The 16646-nt window shown below is 42.2% G+C and overlaps 1 protein-coding gene across 4 annotated transcripts in view; it reads left to right on the top strand.

The window, feature by feature from the left end:
* Positions 1–16646, top strand: part of ITPR2 (inositol 1,4,5-trisphosphate receptor type 2) — a 464180-nt gene that overhangs the window by 70339 nt on the left and 377195 nt on the right. For all 4 annotated transcript variants that reach the window (XM_089671685.1, XM_089671684.1, XM_089671687.1 and 1 more), the window contains exon 2: positions 3676–3746. In XM_089671685.1, the coding sequence (XP_089527811.1) occupies positions 3676–3746 (71 nt within the window). The remainder of the gene's footprint in view (positions 1–3675; positions 3747–16646) is intronic.

Here is a 16646-nt window from a genome sequence, read left to right as displayed (position 1 = left end):
GTAAGTGCAGATCTATAATTAGGTGCTGCAGCTGATATTTTTTAAATGGAGGGCAAGTGGACCTGCATGTCTACATAAATAAATTTCTGCCATGTCAGATTATACATCAACTGTATCATTTTTACCTTTTATTGTTCAAAAGCCACATTAGAGCTACACTCAGTGACTTTGTCTATGCTGAGATGATGCCACAAGTCTGCTGCAGGCAGGATGTAGCATTTCCTCAGGCTCCTCGCCCCCAGAGATCAGACTGTAACATTGTAACAAACCAAAGGTTGAGAGGCTGAGCTGTGTCAAACATTTGTGAACACAGCCAAGAACTACACAGACACCAGGATTTCAATTGTTGGGTCACCTCTGAGTCGACATCTCAGTCCAGGAAGTAGATGGTGACCCTGAATGATGTCTGAACAAAGATGGTGCTGTCCTTTAAGAAAGACAGCAGATGAAACCATGGTCAGGGGGAGTACTGTGTTCTCTGTGAGAGGTATTAAATGTCTGGAAGTGTTACACTGACATAATAATTGGCATGCATAGATAACATGATAAAATATATCTGATGTAGGTCCCAGGGGCGGACTGACCATTCGAGCACTCGGGAACTGCCCGAGGGCCCGGGGTCAGTAGTGGGCTCCAAGAAATGCCCCTGGTACCTTTTTTATAGGTTTTTTTGGGTGTGCTTTGAGTGTGGGCAAGGACACAGGGGCCCCATGATCCTCTATTGGCCGGTGGCCCCATGAGTTGTAAATCTGTCCCTGGTAGGTCCACTTTAAAAAAGTGGTTGAGGAAGCTGCTTTGTCAGCACACAGACTTGAGGTGCGTATCACGACTTGGGGCTGTAAAAGAAATACATTTGAGCCCAGAAAATATGGTCACCTCTTTGGGGTAAAGCAGGCCACACAGCATTGGAGAGACTGACAACTGCAAGGATTAGCTGGAGAGAAAAAGAACATTTTTTTATTTGCAATTTAGACAAATAGAAAATGAAAGCAATATTTCTTCCATCGGTATAAATAAATAAACCACCATATCTGCACCTAGAAAGGGTTGTAAATAATGTTGCTGTGTGCGGACCATGGACATCTTAATCCCTCTCCTTCCTCTTGCGGATACTTAACATGCGAGTGTAGTTGTCAAGGCAATGGGACTTGTGTTCCAGCCTTGGCTTAATTCAGGCAAAATTAATTATGAGTTTTTTCTCCCTCCTTCCTTCCTGCATCAAAACGTGCCAATTCTGCACGGACAACAGCGTCCTTCACACAAGATCTCTGACTGCGTTCAGGCCACTCCCAGCATCTGCGACATACACACTTCCCAGCCAAGGCTGTGCTCTGGCCGCATTCTGAGCAAGAGACAAAAAATGTGACTTCACATGAAAACCATGTAACTGGAACAGTCTTTTCACATTTTGTAGATTCAAAAGTTACCCAGTGCTTATTTTCAAGGCATTTTTGTGCCGAAGTTCACGCAATGATAATAGGTAGTAAAGAGTTTTCGAACATGCTATGTATTTGGATGGTGGGCTTTGGCTCTTAGGTATATGAAAATATATTAAAACAAATGAACAATACCAGGGATAAATTGCTGAACTATGCTTGCAGATGGATCCATGAACCTATCTAGCAGATGATACACTGATGTCGAATACATATGGTATGGTCCTAATTTGCCGTGCTCATCGAACATCCAGAAAACGTCTGCTTATATATTTTATTTTGTATTTAAGTAGGCAACAAGTCTAAAATGTCTTTAAAGTAGAACTATGGGGAAAACATTTTTTTTTCATGTTGGGTACAGCAAGGGAGGGTTATAACCCCTGTCAGATTTTTATTTTGTCATCTGTGTCCCATTTTGGAGATTTTCCTTCACTTCCTGTCCCACAGCCAAACAGAAAGTGAGAGGAATTTCTTGCAAATTAAGGGAATTCCTTGGGGGCCGCCTAGGTCACCAGAACTGGTGTTTCCATTGGTTGATGGGAAGAAAATAAGTGCTAACACTAAGCATATTTAGGCCTTGTTCACACACATGTACTTAAAGTGGTTGTAACAGCTCAAGGTTTTTACCTTCATACATTCTATGCATGAAGGTAAAAAACCTTCCGTGTACAGCAGCCCCAGCTCCCCTAACACATACTTGAGCCCCATCTTGATCCTGCAATGTGCATAAGAACCTCGGCTCTTCATGGACTCTCCCTCCTCATTGGCTGAGACAGCAGCAGGAGTCATTGGTTCACGCTACTGTCAATCACAGCAAGAGAGCCAGTGAGGAAAGAGCTGGGTGCAGGGATGATCTGCGCTACTGTGTGAATGAACACACAGAGCAGGGGCTCAGGAGCACGCCTGCTCAGGTTTCCCCATAGCAAGCTCCTTGCTCTGGGGGGGCACTTGGCAGGAAGATGGGGCCAGGAGCTCAGGTTGCGGAAGAAGGAACAAGAGTATCGGTGCTGTGTTTTCCCACACGGGGATGCAAAGGTATCCCTTGCATCCTCATGCAAGCAACCCTACTCACTTATTCACATGGGTGAAATTAAGCGCACAAACAAGTGGACGTGAGTCCCGAACACAGACGGTGTGCGTTTGTGGATCCACACCCACACGGCTATCAGTTTGGAAGCAGTGGCCGTGTCCATGCAGACAACTGTGCATCCCTGTGCGGGCAAACACTGGCCTTGCGCTGGTGTGCACCTGAAGAGGTTGTAAAGGCTGAAGTGCAGCATTGCCCCCAGACCACTCATCACTTACCTGAGCCCCATCACGATCCAGCGATGTAAATGACTGCCTCAGCTGTCATGGGTCTCTGCCTCCCAGGAGCGGACTGACAACTCATGGGGCCCCCGGTCAATAGAAGATCATGGGGCCCCTGTGTCCTTGCCCAAACTCAAAAAAGCCTATGAAAAAGGTACCAGGGGCATCTCATGGGGCCCCCTACTGACCCTGGGCCCTCGGGCAGTGCTCGAGTTTCCAAATGGTCAGTCTGCCCCTGCTGCCTCCTCATTGGCTGAGACAGGAAGCGGGAGCCATTGTCAATCACAGCCAGTCATCCAATGAGGAGAGAGATGGGGGGGGCCAAGCCGTGGCTCCGTGTGTGAATGGATGCATGGAGCAGCAGGTGCCCCCATAGCAAGCTGCTTGCTGTGGGGGCACCCGTCAGACAGGAGGAGCCAGGAGAGCCTGCGGGAGACCCGTGAAGAGGAGGATCCAGTCTGCTCTGTGCAAACCCACTGCACACAGTAGGTAAGTATGACATGTTTGTTATTTAAAAAAAAAATTGAACATTTAGAATCGTTTCAAATACACCCATGTGAACAAGACCTTATAAAGCAGTAAATCTTACATTCAACAAACATTCTATGCAGGTGAATTTTCCTGGTACATGTGTTTTAAACGGTAGCGATTGATTGTCCACCAGAGATACTTTGGTTACAGTCACATCACTGCTTTATAAACAGATCCCTAATTGTTTAGGCACACTGACTGTCTTTGGCTTGTTCAGCCCTGAGCAAGCCAAAGACAGATGTATCTGTGGGATTACATATATTTTTAGCAATCCTGCAATGTGTCATTGTTGATTATGCTAATCTTAGCTAGTTTTGAACTTTTGATTTGTTAATATTTGATCCTCTGATGTTCAGAACTCAAATCGTATTTAAGATGCTTCTCTTCTTTATATCTGTAGGTTGGTGGATGATAGATGTGTGGTTAACCCAGAGGCTGGAGACCTGGCCAATCCACCCAAAAAATTCAGAGGTAAGGTTCATGGTGATTGTTCTCTTTTCTAACCTCAATATTCTTGCAAGGGAGAGCTGCTTGGTCTGGCTTGGTGACCCCTCCTCCAACCAACAATTAGACCGGTTTCTCTTCATTTGTATCCAGGTGACCATGTGTTCTTTTGTCTATCAAAAAAAGGCTAAGCTGTGGTAGAAGTTGAAATGAAGAATGGCCAATGTCAAGCAAGCTGATGAGATATTATGTCAAGTGTGAGAGCATACCTGTAGTTGGGGGTCAAGTGTTGGGTCAGTGCCTGAAGGACCACCAGCTGGCCTTTAGAACAAAAATGGGCTATAATTGGAGTTGAGGGTTATCTCAAAGGTCAAACAGCTAGAATTCACTCAATCAAGATGATGAACATCAGCAGTGGAGACTAGAGAAGCACATTAGAAATCCAAACTAAACTCCTAAAACTCAGGACACTGATTAAAGATGCATTGCCTAAGTTTTGGTTTTACTCCAAAGCTACTCAAAGGTATGGTGATAAGTGCCAATTGTTGGAATCACTGATTGCACATTGAGATTTTCCAGCTTAGTTTCTGAGAAGAGAGTCAGAGATACGAAAATGCATACTACTCCTTCCCATTGGCTGAGTCATAGGAGCCATAGCAGGAGTTACCAGAATGATCTAGGACAACCAGATATTTACGGCCACATTCAGTAGGCTGACAAAACTCTGGCATTGCTTTTTTTTTTATAGTGGGTAGAGCTTGAGATTGTTTGTTTTTTAAAGCGGAACTACAATGCATCTGAGCACGACAAAGCAAAAATGCTATTTAATTCATTTTTAATATTCAAAGCAAACTCCCCCATCCTTTCATGTTTGGTTTATTTTAATGAGAAATCACCTTGAAAAACACCCCCTAGCATTTCTGGCCGTGGCCATCTTGAGTAAGGTCAGATGAGTCATGTAGCATTGAATTACCGGAATCCATCAGCCCATAGCTCAGGTATACAAGCAGGGTGGTGTATTTTGCTGAGAAAACCCCTTTTCTTCTCCAGAAGACTTTTGGGATTTATGACATAATTTGCATAGGTAAGAAACCAGGAAGTAACTGAAGAAATGTTAAAAAAAATGTTTAACACAAGTAAAATAAGTTCCTATATATTTACTAATGATAGCAGCAAAAGGATTAAAATAGTCAATGTTGATTGAAAGCGTGAAGTTCCATTTTAATATTGCAACAAAAAGTTTGAATAAATTGATTCTTCAACATGGGTACTTAAAGTGAACCTGTTCTTTATCCAATCAGGATAAAGGAGGATAAAACCCTCCACTGCCAATACTTACCTTCTCCACGTTTCCCCTCCACCCGGTTTGCCCTCAGGAGCCAGTGATGGTACCCACTTCATTCACTTCATCATATGATGCAGCATTGGCTGCTCGAGTGCCAAGGTTCAGGCCTTGAGTGATGTCAGGTGGGATTAGGGAAGTGGTCCTTAGCTCACTGTGGAGTCTAAAGGATTTTGCATGTGATATGAAGGTCACGTGACCCATTTTTTTTTAAATATAGCATGAGATAATAAAAGAGTCAATCAAGCAAATTATCGAATGTGAATAAATACCATTAAAAAAAAAAAAATCATTAAAGTCAATTCCCTAAAGAACACCCAGATTTGTTATCTATCACCTGGCAGAAGGCAGTCAGTATTTTAGCAATGTTCAAAATAACAATGAGGGAAGCTCTGCACTGGCCAGTAACTTAAAAGTATACAATGTATCAGAGTGGAAATGTTCTCCTCTGAGCTCAGGAATGAAAATAATTTGTAGCATTTCACCAGAGGGTGATTGTTCTGTGAGCAAAAGCACACTATAATTTTTTAGCAGTTTTGTAATATTTCTGTTCATTTATTTACAGAACTATTTTCCTGGACTGCAGTGTTTTGTATATAAAAAAAATGCAAAAAACCCACTAAAATATTGCTAAATTTAAGTTATAAATATTGCAAAATATAAATATTTAATGCATTTGGTAAATAGCACGTTTTTTAGTGAACTTCCACCCAAAAGGGGAAGTTCCGCTTTAAGGACTGGTCCCCCACTCCCCGTTAAGGATTGGCACCTTTGGGGAGTGGGGGAGGAGCAGGTACCCGAAATTGACAGGTATTCGCTCCCACTTCCGCTGCAATGACCTAGGCCAGGGGACTCCAAAGTTTCTAAACAAAGGGCCAGTTTAGTGTCCTTAAGACTTTGAGGAGGCCGGACTGTGGCCAGTGAAAGTAGAAAATGCCCTGGCTTTAATGGGAGTAAACAATGGTCCATCATTGGCATTAGTGGGAGGAATATTACCCCACTGTTGGGACCAGAGGAAGGAATAGTGCCCCATTGTTGGTGTCATTGGGAAGAATAGTGCCCTGCCATTGGTGTCGTTGGCAGGAATAGTGTCCCATTGTTGGGGTCATTGGTAGTAATAGTGCTGTATTGTTGGTATCAGTGACAGGGATAATGCCCTGTTGGTGATGTCAGTGGTAGGAATAGTGCCCAAAGGGCATTATAGAAGCAAGCGAAGGGCCACATGTGGCCCCTGGGCTGCAGTTTGGAGACCACTGGCCTAGGCGATCGGAAGCAGAAGTTCTCCTTCCCCCCTCCCTCCCTGTAGTCTTCTGGGACATGTGACAGGTCCCAGAAGACTACGGGACCATTCAGAAAGCGCAGCGCTTCACGCGCATGCGCAGTGGGCACCCACCTGTGATGCCGCAATTTGTCACAGCCGGGTGCCCACACTGAAGATGCCTGCGGAGGGGACACCACTGGATCGATTGATAGCTGAGGGGATATTTTTTTAAAAGTCAGAAGCTACAGTTTTTGTAGCTACTGACTTTTATTTTTTTTAATATTTTTATAGTTTCATTGGAACTCCGCTTTAAGTGGTTGGCTTTCTTGGAGTGGTGGATGCTCAACATGTTACATGTAGCATGTTGAGAAAGGTGAACTTATCTTTTTAAGTGACATTTAACCTTCCGTTTTTTTTTTATTAAAATAGTAAACATGTTATACTTACATGTTCTGTACAATGGTCATGTACAGAGCAGCCCTAATTCTAGTCTTCTGGGGTCCCCTGCTGGCACTCCAGGCTCCTCCATTCCGGTGATTGCACCCATGGAAAGTCGCTTCACTCCCAACACAGAGCGGGCAGCTCAGCCTCGTCCCCCGCTCCCTCCTCATTTGATTGACAGCAATGGGAGCCAATGGCTCATGCTGCTATCAATCTGCCCAGTGAGGAGGGAAACAGTGAGAGCCTCTACCCTTGTGCACATTGCTGGATGGCATCAAACTCAGGTAAAAATAAGGTGTTTGGGGGGGTGCTGGGGGAATCCTGCAGCACAGAAGGTTTCTTACCTTAATACATAGAATGCATTAAGGTAAAAAACATCAAGACTTTAGAATCACCTTAGGGCCTTGTTCACACCATGGTGCAGAGAATTGCATTTTTCTGCATGCATTCTGCAAGGACAAAAAGAAAACAATAGTTCTCTATGTGCCCTGTTCACGCCACAACACTAGTATCACATGCATATTTTTTTCTGCACAGAAATCTGCAAGGTATATACAATTCACTGAAACACACATGAAAACTGTTGTAAGCACGTCTCTGCAAGTGAAATTTGCTTGTTTTTTTTTCAGTTTTTCTGCATGTATCATGTGACGTAGGCTTAAGTCCTAGTTCACAGTGAATGCAACTTTGAAATCGCACTGCTTTACTTGAAGAAGCACGATTTTAAAGCCGTAGGTCAGTGCGATTTCAGGTGTGACTTGCCTGATATCTGTTCGTCTTCAAGCACAAATGTGTATGCAAGCTGTACCTGAAATCACTGAAAATAGTGCAGGAGCTATTTTCAAGTTTGGTGTGACTCCTGACAGTAGGGTGATACTTGTCATGCGATTTGGAACTGTCAAATGCATGACAAGGCGCACCAGTGTGAACCGGAGCTAAGGGTTCATGTAAACTGTCTATTATTGACATTTTTTCATGCCTAGTGTACATAAACCACACGTGTCTCCCTGGGCTCAGAAAAGCGCTGGAAGCTTAATACAAGGCATAAAAATTGCTTATAATAACCAGTGTGCATGAACCAATAAAGAACCCAGAGTGGGCAAAATACATGCTCTTGTATGAAAAAAAAACATTTGCAGAAAAGTAAATATGACGTTAGGTCAGTTTTTGGAGAAGATTTCATTTGTTTTAATTGCCATGCAAACAAGAGAAACCTCATATACACATTGAAGAGACACATATCTGTCAGACCCATATCTGTGACATTAAACCCCGGACCCTGCATTCACTATATCTGGTCTCCCAACGTACATGCACCAAGGAAGTGCAGTTATTTTAGTAAATATAAACTGCTAAATACCCTTTCTCAACAGCAGTTAGAGCAGTCTTGAGACTTCTATCAGTGTCCAGCAGAGCACTGGTTAAAGCTTATAGGTGGAGTTTTCATTCACCCTTGATTGTCCTATGAGGCTGCATAACCCCTAACCATCTGTCTGGACAGTGCTTATTGGCCCTGTGCTGATCATATGCACTCTCCCAAGTAAAAAAATAAAACTCTAGAAATACACACCAAACTGAGCATGTGCAGCTTTACTGCATATACAGAATGATTTTACTGTTGTGGGTTTAGTAACACTTTACCTTTGGAATGTATCCTTTACTGCACAAGTATGGTGCTAGGAAATGAAACCCAGAGTGAGATCTGTGACGGGCGCGGTGTCAGACCCCAGCCCTTCTCACCAAACTCGTGACCGAAGGACTAGCCAATCTAAAACCGCGATGTCACGTATGTAACAATGCCACACGCAGCTTCACCCTGCACACCGATGTTCCAGTTAATTGGACAACGATCGACGTACTGGCAGCTTGAATGCGATTGTTACTGGTTCAGGTTAATTACGCAATTAACCCTTCACACTGCCACCACCTCCTTTTTATATAGAGAAAGAGGAAACTCAGCAATGCACTAGGATGATTGGTTAACCGTCAGTATCCTGCTATCTCTACAGACCGGTTATACAGAGGGATAAATACTCATAGTGGCGTTCTTCAGCGGCAGGGACTTGTAAGTTACATTCAGGAGCTATAGAAACAATTCAACACTTTTAGAAAGTAAGATTTATTACTAACATGTCAAAAGGGTGCAGTAGATATATTTACAGAAAGAAGATGTAACCAATATATATATATAAATATACAGAGCACAACAGCACAGCAAACAGATAACAGAAAGAAGTTTAGGTAAATAAGTACTTGCCAAATAAATGCCTGGAGTTAAGCAGTTGTCTGATGAGCTAAAAAAGGGATTTCTGGTCTTGCATTGGGTTTCGTTGTTGCCGCAAGATTCTCCTTTGCTTTCTGTCCGATAGATGTTATATCGAAGACGGTCCTCACTTGTCTTGACTACTCTCAAAAACTCACAGCTTCTTTTCCCTACACAAAGTCGCTTCCCACAATGGACAAGCCAAGCCTTATTTGGCAAAGAATTGTTAGGCAGGGACTCAGCATCATACGCTGCTTGCATTCCTCTTCCTACAGGGAGAACCTGTGCCTGGCTCTTATATGCACAATACTACACCTCCTCCTCTCAGGTGACTGCATATTAGTTTAAGAGAAATACCACAATGCAGTAATTTGGAGCAAAATGGAGAACCGTGCCTCTCCCTGTGGGCATGATTGTGACAAGATCAACACCCGCAGCTGGAGTTACATGACCCTAACGTGGACAGAGCAGTGGCATTACTGGATGGTGATAGACAGTTTTTCTCATTAGAGGAGCTAAACTCTTCTCTATTGAACCACAGGACATAAAGAAATGGGCTTTTAAAACATTGTACCTGGTGTTTCTTAGAACAGGCCGCAATCAGGGTCATCTCTGATCATGTAGAAAAAAAGCTAAGTGTATATACAGTAAAGACGGAGAACTTGCAATCCTTAATGTGAAATAAAATCATAAAAATGTGGAAGAGCAAATAAGTATAAAAAGTAAAACTTTCATTCAAAATGTCTTTTGTTTGGAAGTTGCAATAACTGACAATAAATGTGTAAACTACACTGTAGTCTCTAGTACTTTACTGTGGCTCTGTTTGGTGAGTAATTGTTGGGGGACATGTTTCTGCATGCCGGTCTGCACCGTATGAGGCTGGTCTGAACGCTTTTGCAGCCTGCATCTCATGTCATGTGCTTTTCTGAACACATGGAGTTTGTGTTGGAATTTATTCCTTTGTAATCAGTTGAAATAGGTAGATTATGTATTTTTAGATTTTACTCTAGAAGCAATTGAGTACTGTCCGCGATACTTTTTTTATTTGCACTAACATACAATTTTGAGGACAAGCGTTCGGGGAGTGTCCCCTTCTTCAAGGTCCAAGCAGTACTATACCTTGGACCTTGAAGAAGGGGACACTCCCTGAAAGCTTGTCCTCAAAATTGTATGTTAGTGCAAATAAAAAAAGTATCGCGGACAGTACTCAATTGCTTCTGTCGCAAATGCACTAATACGGCTACAATCACCTCAGACAAAATAGGTTTTACTCTGAAAGTTTGTAGGAATTTTCTCAGCCTGGAGAAAGCTTTAAATAGCTGTCCCTGCAGGTTTTCATTTCAAATCACACATCTTTTATTGTGACCGTTTATTTGACAGTCATGTGTTGTGGGAAAGTTTAAATGAAGTTCATGTTTGAAAAGACAAAATTAAGAGATTTCCCTTCTAACTAAAAGGTTTCATACAAATCCTTAATTACTGTGCTTTTCTACAACAATAACAACCCCAAAATGCAAAACTAATACCCCTCAAACTGGTTATTAACCACTTGACCTCTGGAATGTTTTATTCCCTTCATTACCAGAGCATTTTTGCTATTCAGCACTGCACTACTTTAACTGGCAATTGTGTGGTCATGCAACACTGTACACAAATGATATCTATATATTTTTTTCCACACACATAAGCTTTCTTTTGGTAGTATTTAATCATCACTGTGTTTTTATTTTTTATTATATTAACAAAAAAAAGACCAAAAATGTAAGAAAAAAACATTTTCTACTGGTAGTCCTAACACCCTGTGACTGCAGAGGAGGAGGAGGGGGAAACTCTACTGGGGACTGGCTGGCAGTTTGGTTAGAACTGTTACTCGGTCCGCATTCAGTTGTTATCTCCCTTCTGTCAACTACTAATGCTACATATGCTATGTACAAAACAAAACTCTCACCTAGGCTTAATTGCCATTGGAAAAATAAACCGTGAAACAAAATGAAACTGTAATTTAGGCATTGTGTTATTAATAGAACTGTCAATTTTTTTCCTGGGGTAAGGGGTTCAGCCTCAAGCAAATAGGCATCGCTGTCAACTAAATATGGGTGTGGCAGAATTACATTGAAATTGGGAAGGGCCTAAAACGTTAGTCTATTTACTGTGTTTTCGGTAACCTATGGCACAGCATATAGGGTGCAGTGGTCAGGAGCATGTCATATACAGCTCAGCATACAGAGTGCAGTGGTCAGGAGCGTGTCATATACAGCTCAGCATACAGAGTGCAGTGGTCAGGAGCGTGTCATATACAGCTCAGCATACAGAGTGCAGTGGTCAGGAGCGTGTCATATACAGCTCAGCATACAGAGTGCAGTGGTCAGGAGCATGTCATATACAGCCTATGGTACTGAGTGCAGTGGTCAGGTGCATGTCATATACAGTCCAGGGTACATTAGTCAGGAGCATGTATTATACTGTCAAAGGTACAGAGTGCAGTTGTCAGCATCATGCCATACACAGCCCAAAGTACAGAGTGCAGTGGTCAGAAGCAATATACAGATTGCATTGGTAAGGAACATGTCATACACAGCCCAGTGTACATAATAAAGTGGAATGCCTGGGCTGCATGGCTTCAGTCTCTAAAAGTAGCTGTGAATGAATTCTCTAGGGAAGGGGGGTAGGTTAAGACCCCCATATCTCCCCTTTATCTTCACCCCTGATTTGTACGCATGTAAAAATGGCTTTAGATACTCTTTAATTTTAACTTTTGGCTTCACATACTTATTATATTAGTAAAAATGAGACCCATATAAGAGGCTCTTCAGAAAGGTCATCAGTACTGTAGTTCTATCATTTAAAAGGATGTAAAAATGGCTTTAGATACACATTCATTTTAAATTTTGGCTTTACTTGCACTTTAAATTAGTTAAAATGAGACCCAAATAAGAGGCTGTACAAGGAGGTCATTGGTACTATAGTTCTTTGTTTTAAAATACAGCTTTATTTTCCATGAGCTTTTACTCCTTATAGGGGTTCAGCAGTTTCAGGATGCAGGCTGATTCATAATATCTCATAGTAATGAACATTTAATCATGTTATATCTAAGACTATATCTGGTATTATTTAGTAGACGGACGTTGAACAGGCCGTGGAGGAGTTAAGGTCCAGTTTATAAAAGAGGTGATTAGAGCATTGTGCAATCACTAGGTTCATACAGTGCCTGGTCTGTCACTTTTTTTCAGGGTCACAGTTTCTACTATTTATAAACATTGCATGGGATTTGCAAGTTTGTATTTCCTACTCCTACATGGTAAATTCTTTATTTCCCATACAAATGTGTCCAGTAGCAATAAAAAGGGTTTACTAGGTCAATGTATTTGCATTGCATTTACCGTAGACCTCTTGAATGCTGCCAAGGTGTATTGGCAAATCAGGACAGGCCCAGGATGGGGAATGTTCTTGAATTTAACCTGTTCTGTATATATACAGTAGATCCCTTTTGTTCCAGCCAAATATAATTGAATAAATTTGAAGTGTAAAAGACCTGAAGACAACATATTTAGTTAGCTGTCCAAAAGTCTGCCAAAAATACCAACATGTTTTGAATGGCTTAACATACCTCAGCCTTTAGGACAATTCTTGAGAGCTATTTAACATGTTCTCAAGGATTGGGTTTCCTAAAGAGATCTTTATCAAAGGAAATGGCAGACATACGCAAGTTGTTCCAGAATAAACAATTTCATACCTTTGTCTATCATCCGAAGAAGGATTGGCAGGTAGAAAGGCTCAATAAGAGTCTAAAATCTATGTTCAATAGCGTGGTGCAAAAAGATGGAAAATATTGGGACTGCTTAATCCCAGTGCTCACATTTGCCATTAGAGATGTACCTCAAGCATCTTCTGGATTTTCTCCGTTTGAGTTGGTGTATGGGCAGAGACCTCATAGGTTGCTTGATCTAGTTAAAGAAACCTGCGAAAGTGAATATTCTCCACGAAAATGGTGGTAGAGCATATTACCCAAATGAGAGAGAAAGTTGCTGGTGATTCCTCTGGCAAAGGAGCATTTACAGAAGGCACAAGGGAAGTGTGACAGACCCAACCAGGACAGGGGCTTTTGGAGGGGAATGCAAGCTAGCCTCTTGCCTATTGACTATGGGATAGGAAGAAGGGTCAGCCGCACACTGGAGGATAGATGAATATAGTGTGTATTTATTGATCCATAGGACACACAAAACACCAGGACATGAATACAGGACCTGTTAACGCGTTTCACACACTCTCATGCTTAATTATAACCTTTTGACTATGGGCCCTGGCATTTGAGGGAGCTCTGTTCTTTAGGAGATGTGTGCTATGAGACTCTGAGAAATGGTGGACCCGGATACAGCTTTGAGATCTGTGTTTTTGTTTTTTTTTGAGGTATAGACTTAAAGCAAAAGATTATAATCAGCTCAAAATAACCTCATGGTGTAATCTGTTTATTATTGTGTTATGTGTTTGCTCTTAAGTATCTTTCTCCCATTGTGTAATTTCCCCATTGTGTGCCACATACATGTGAATTCCTATTGTTAATTGAGTTACCTATTGTTTCTATCTGTTAGCTAATCCTCCTGAAGATGTGATTAGTCAACTTTACCCCCTTACCTAACCATTGTGGGGATGTTCATCCCAATGTGTAATATTTGTTTTTTTTATTGTTCATGTGATTACTGCCCCTATTGTTGAAGTGTATAAAAACCTGTATTTCTGTTTAATAGAGTAGTTCCATTCATTTGTACTTCAACATCTTTTCTGTGTATGATGCTTGGGGCAAAGGTCTGGTATGAGCTATAGGTCTGCTGGAAGGGTTTGAATGGCAGGAGGCACTGTATGGTGGAGGCACCCAGGCTGGGTGCCAGGTGGTCCATCAGTGGAGGGGTGTACAATTGGTCAACTAAGCTTAACCAGTTTCAGGTTGGGGACTGGGTGGCTGTGCTTATACCCACAGTGGTGAGTAAGTTCCTGGCAAGGTTGCAGGGGCCTTTTAAGGTGGTAGAAAAGGCTGGTGAATTAATTATACAGTACACCAATCTAGGAAGCGAAAGCCTTACTAAATTTACTACAAGAACCTGTTGAAATTCTGGAAAGACCAACAGCAGGTAAATCAGAACCTCCTGTAGGGGTGGACCTAGTTCCTATTGCCATTACTATGTCCAAGCCACAAACTCAGCAGGCAAAAGAGTCATCATAGAGGAATAGAGAATTTTTTTTCAGGGTTGCCAGGCCTTACCAGGGTAACAGAGCATGGCATTGTCATAGAACCTAATGTAAAGGTCTGAGTAAACCCTATTGGATTCCTGAGGCACACAGGAAAGCAGTATCAGAGACAATTCAGAAAATGCCTGAATTCAATATCCTTGAGGAATCACAGCACGAGTGGTCGAGCCTGATTGTGTTGGTCACGTGGTTCCCGGGCGGTGGAACGCATCTTTAGTTCCGGCGTCAGATGTGGATAGTGGCCATCTTTTACTTCACACATGAGCTGAATATACTGGGTGCCGGTCAATAGGGCACCGTTTTATGTGAGTGTAACTTGTTATATTTACCTAATAAATTTATTATATGGTTTTACGCTGTGGGATCCTCTCTTCTCTTTTGAGAAAACTTGCCTTCCCAAACTGCATGGCTTTGAAGGTTTGCTGGAGTGGATGACAAAGGGGTTTGCCCCACAAGCGCTGCTGACCATACTAGAGATAGGTGGTCACTAATACAGGGTGATTGTGATTCCATGTGGGGCACAGGAGCACTGTTAAGTGGAACACGTTATTAGCCTTTCAGAACCAGCACATTTGCACCAATTGGGGCATTTTATATTATGTTTTTCAAAACTGGTGTCATTTTAGCACTAGCACTTTTAATAATTATTTGGACATTATATATTTATTTTTACAGGATTGATTTCATATTTATGGTTATATATTTGTTGATCATGTGACATGCGTGGTTAAGGGTTTATATGGATTATGCACTGTGGTTATATGCACATATTTTTAATTGTAGCAGTCACTGATATATTTTTAATTTATTGGTCACTTTTTGTTTATGGTCATCCTGAGCGCAGAGCTATTTATACATTTATCTATTGCTGATTGTGTTGGTACCAAAGCTCAGTGGAACCCTGATTTTAGGAAGCTCAATGAGGTATCAAAGTTTGATGCATATCTGATGCCCCAACTAAATGAACTGATAGAAAGGTTGGGAACAGCCAGGTATATTACCACCTTAGACCTCACCAAAGGCTACTGGCAGATACCTTTAACTAAGGAAACCAGAGAAAAGACTGCATTTTCCATTCCAGAAAGGCACTTCCAATATTAAAGATTACAGTCTGCCCTGGCTACTTTTTAGAGGGCGATGGATATAACCCCATGCCTGCATTGGAAATTCACCTTATATTTGGACATCATAGTCATCTTTAGCACCCTCTAAGAGTCCCGTCTACTCCGAGTGCAGGCTGTCTTGGACTTTGTAAACAAGTATGGGTTTACCATTAATCTGGAAAAGTGAGCCATTGTAATGGAAGAAACCAAGGACTTGGTGTACATTATGGGTAGGGTTTTGGTGAAAGATGAACATGATAGAGGCTATTCATGCTTGGACCCACCCTGTCACCAAGAAACAGGTCTGAGATTTTTTGGCCATCGTTCACTACTACTGTCAGTAGTCCCCAACTTGGCTACTGTTACTGCACCATTGACTGACCTGAAAAAGGGTAAACGTCCGTCAGGGTCAAGTGGACTGACAAGGCTGATGAGGCTTTCCTGTAGCTTAAAACAGTCTTTCCCATTATCCAGTGCTGGTTGCTCCAGATTTTTCAAAAGAGTTTATTGTCCAAATAGATGCCTCCAGCAAAGACTTAGGAGCCCTTCTGTTCCAAGAGGTCAGTGGGGAGGAGCACCCCATATTCCTTCTCAGTAGAAGTTTGACTGCCACTGAGAGAAATTATGTTCTAGTGGACCAAGATTGCCTTGTCATTAAGGGGGCTCTGGACTCACTATATTCTCCTTGACAGAAAGTTTCATCTGGTGTCGGACTGTGTCCCACTGACATGGGTGAGGCAGAACACAGACACAAATGTTGGGGTAACCATAACCATCTGGCCCTAGAAAAGTTAAAATTCATGGTGAACACAGGCGGGGGAAGCAACATCAAAATGCTATTGCCCTCTGTGGGGTACACTATAGGGTGTCCCACATTGTCTCTGACACCTCAACGTCGAGGCAGGGAGGGGGGATATGTACAGGACATCAGGTATGGGTCCTGGAAGGCAGGTATATTTCCTGTTTTTGGATTGTGGTCACTTTAAGGTGAACACTATGAATGCAGGTTTGGAGTACTTAGGGGTTCTTACTCATTCAGGGTGAGGAGTTTTGGTTGAAAAGGGCTAAATTGACTTACAGTTTATCCAAGATTGATAAGTCCTTATATGGGATCTGGAATTCAGAGGCTCAGAGAGAGCATGTGTGGGAAATAGCGTCCAACTCTGATTGCAAATGCCTTTGGTTCTGAAAGGGTTAACCCACATGCAAGGGGGGCTTAAAAGGTAAGAGAAAATAGTCAGCCAGTGTGTGTGAGGTGAAGTGTAAGGCAGGA

The sequence above is a fragment of the Staurois parvus genome, unplaced genomic scaffold, assembly GCF_062004578.1.
Source record: "Staurois parvus isolate SC_StPar_1 unplaced genomic scaffold, SC_StPar_1.0 ptg000114l, whole genome shotgun sequence".
Lineage (NCBI taxonomy): Eukaryota > Metazoa > Chordata > Amphibia > Anura > Ranidae > Staurois > Staurois parvus.
This window is presented reverse-complemented; position numbering and strand designations above follow the sequence as displayed.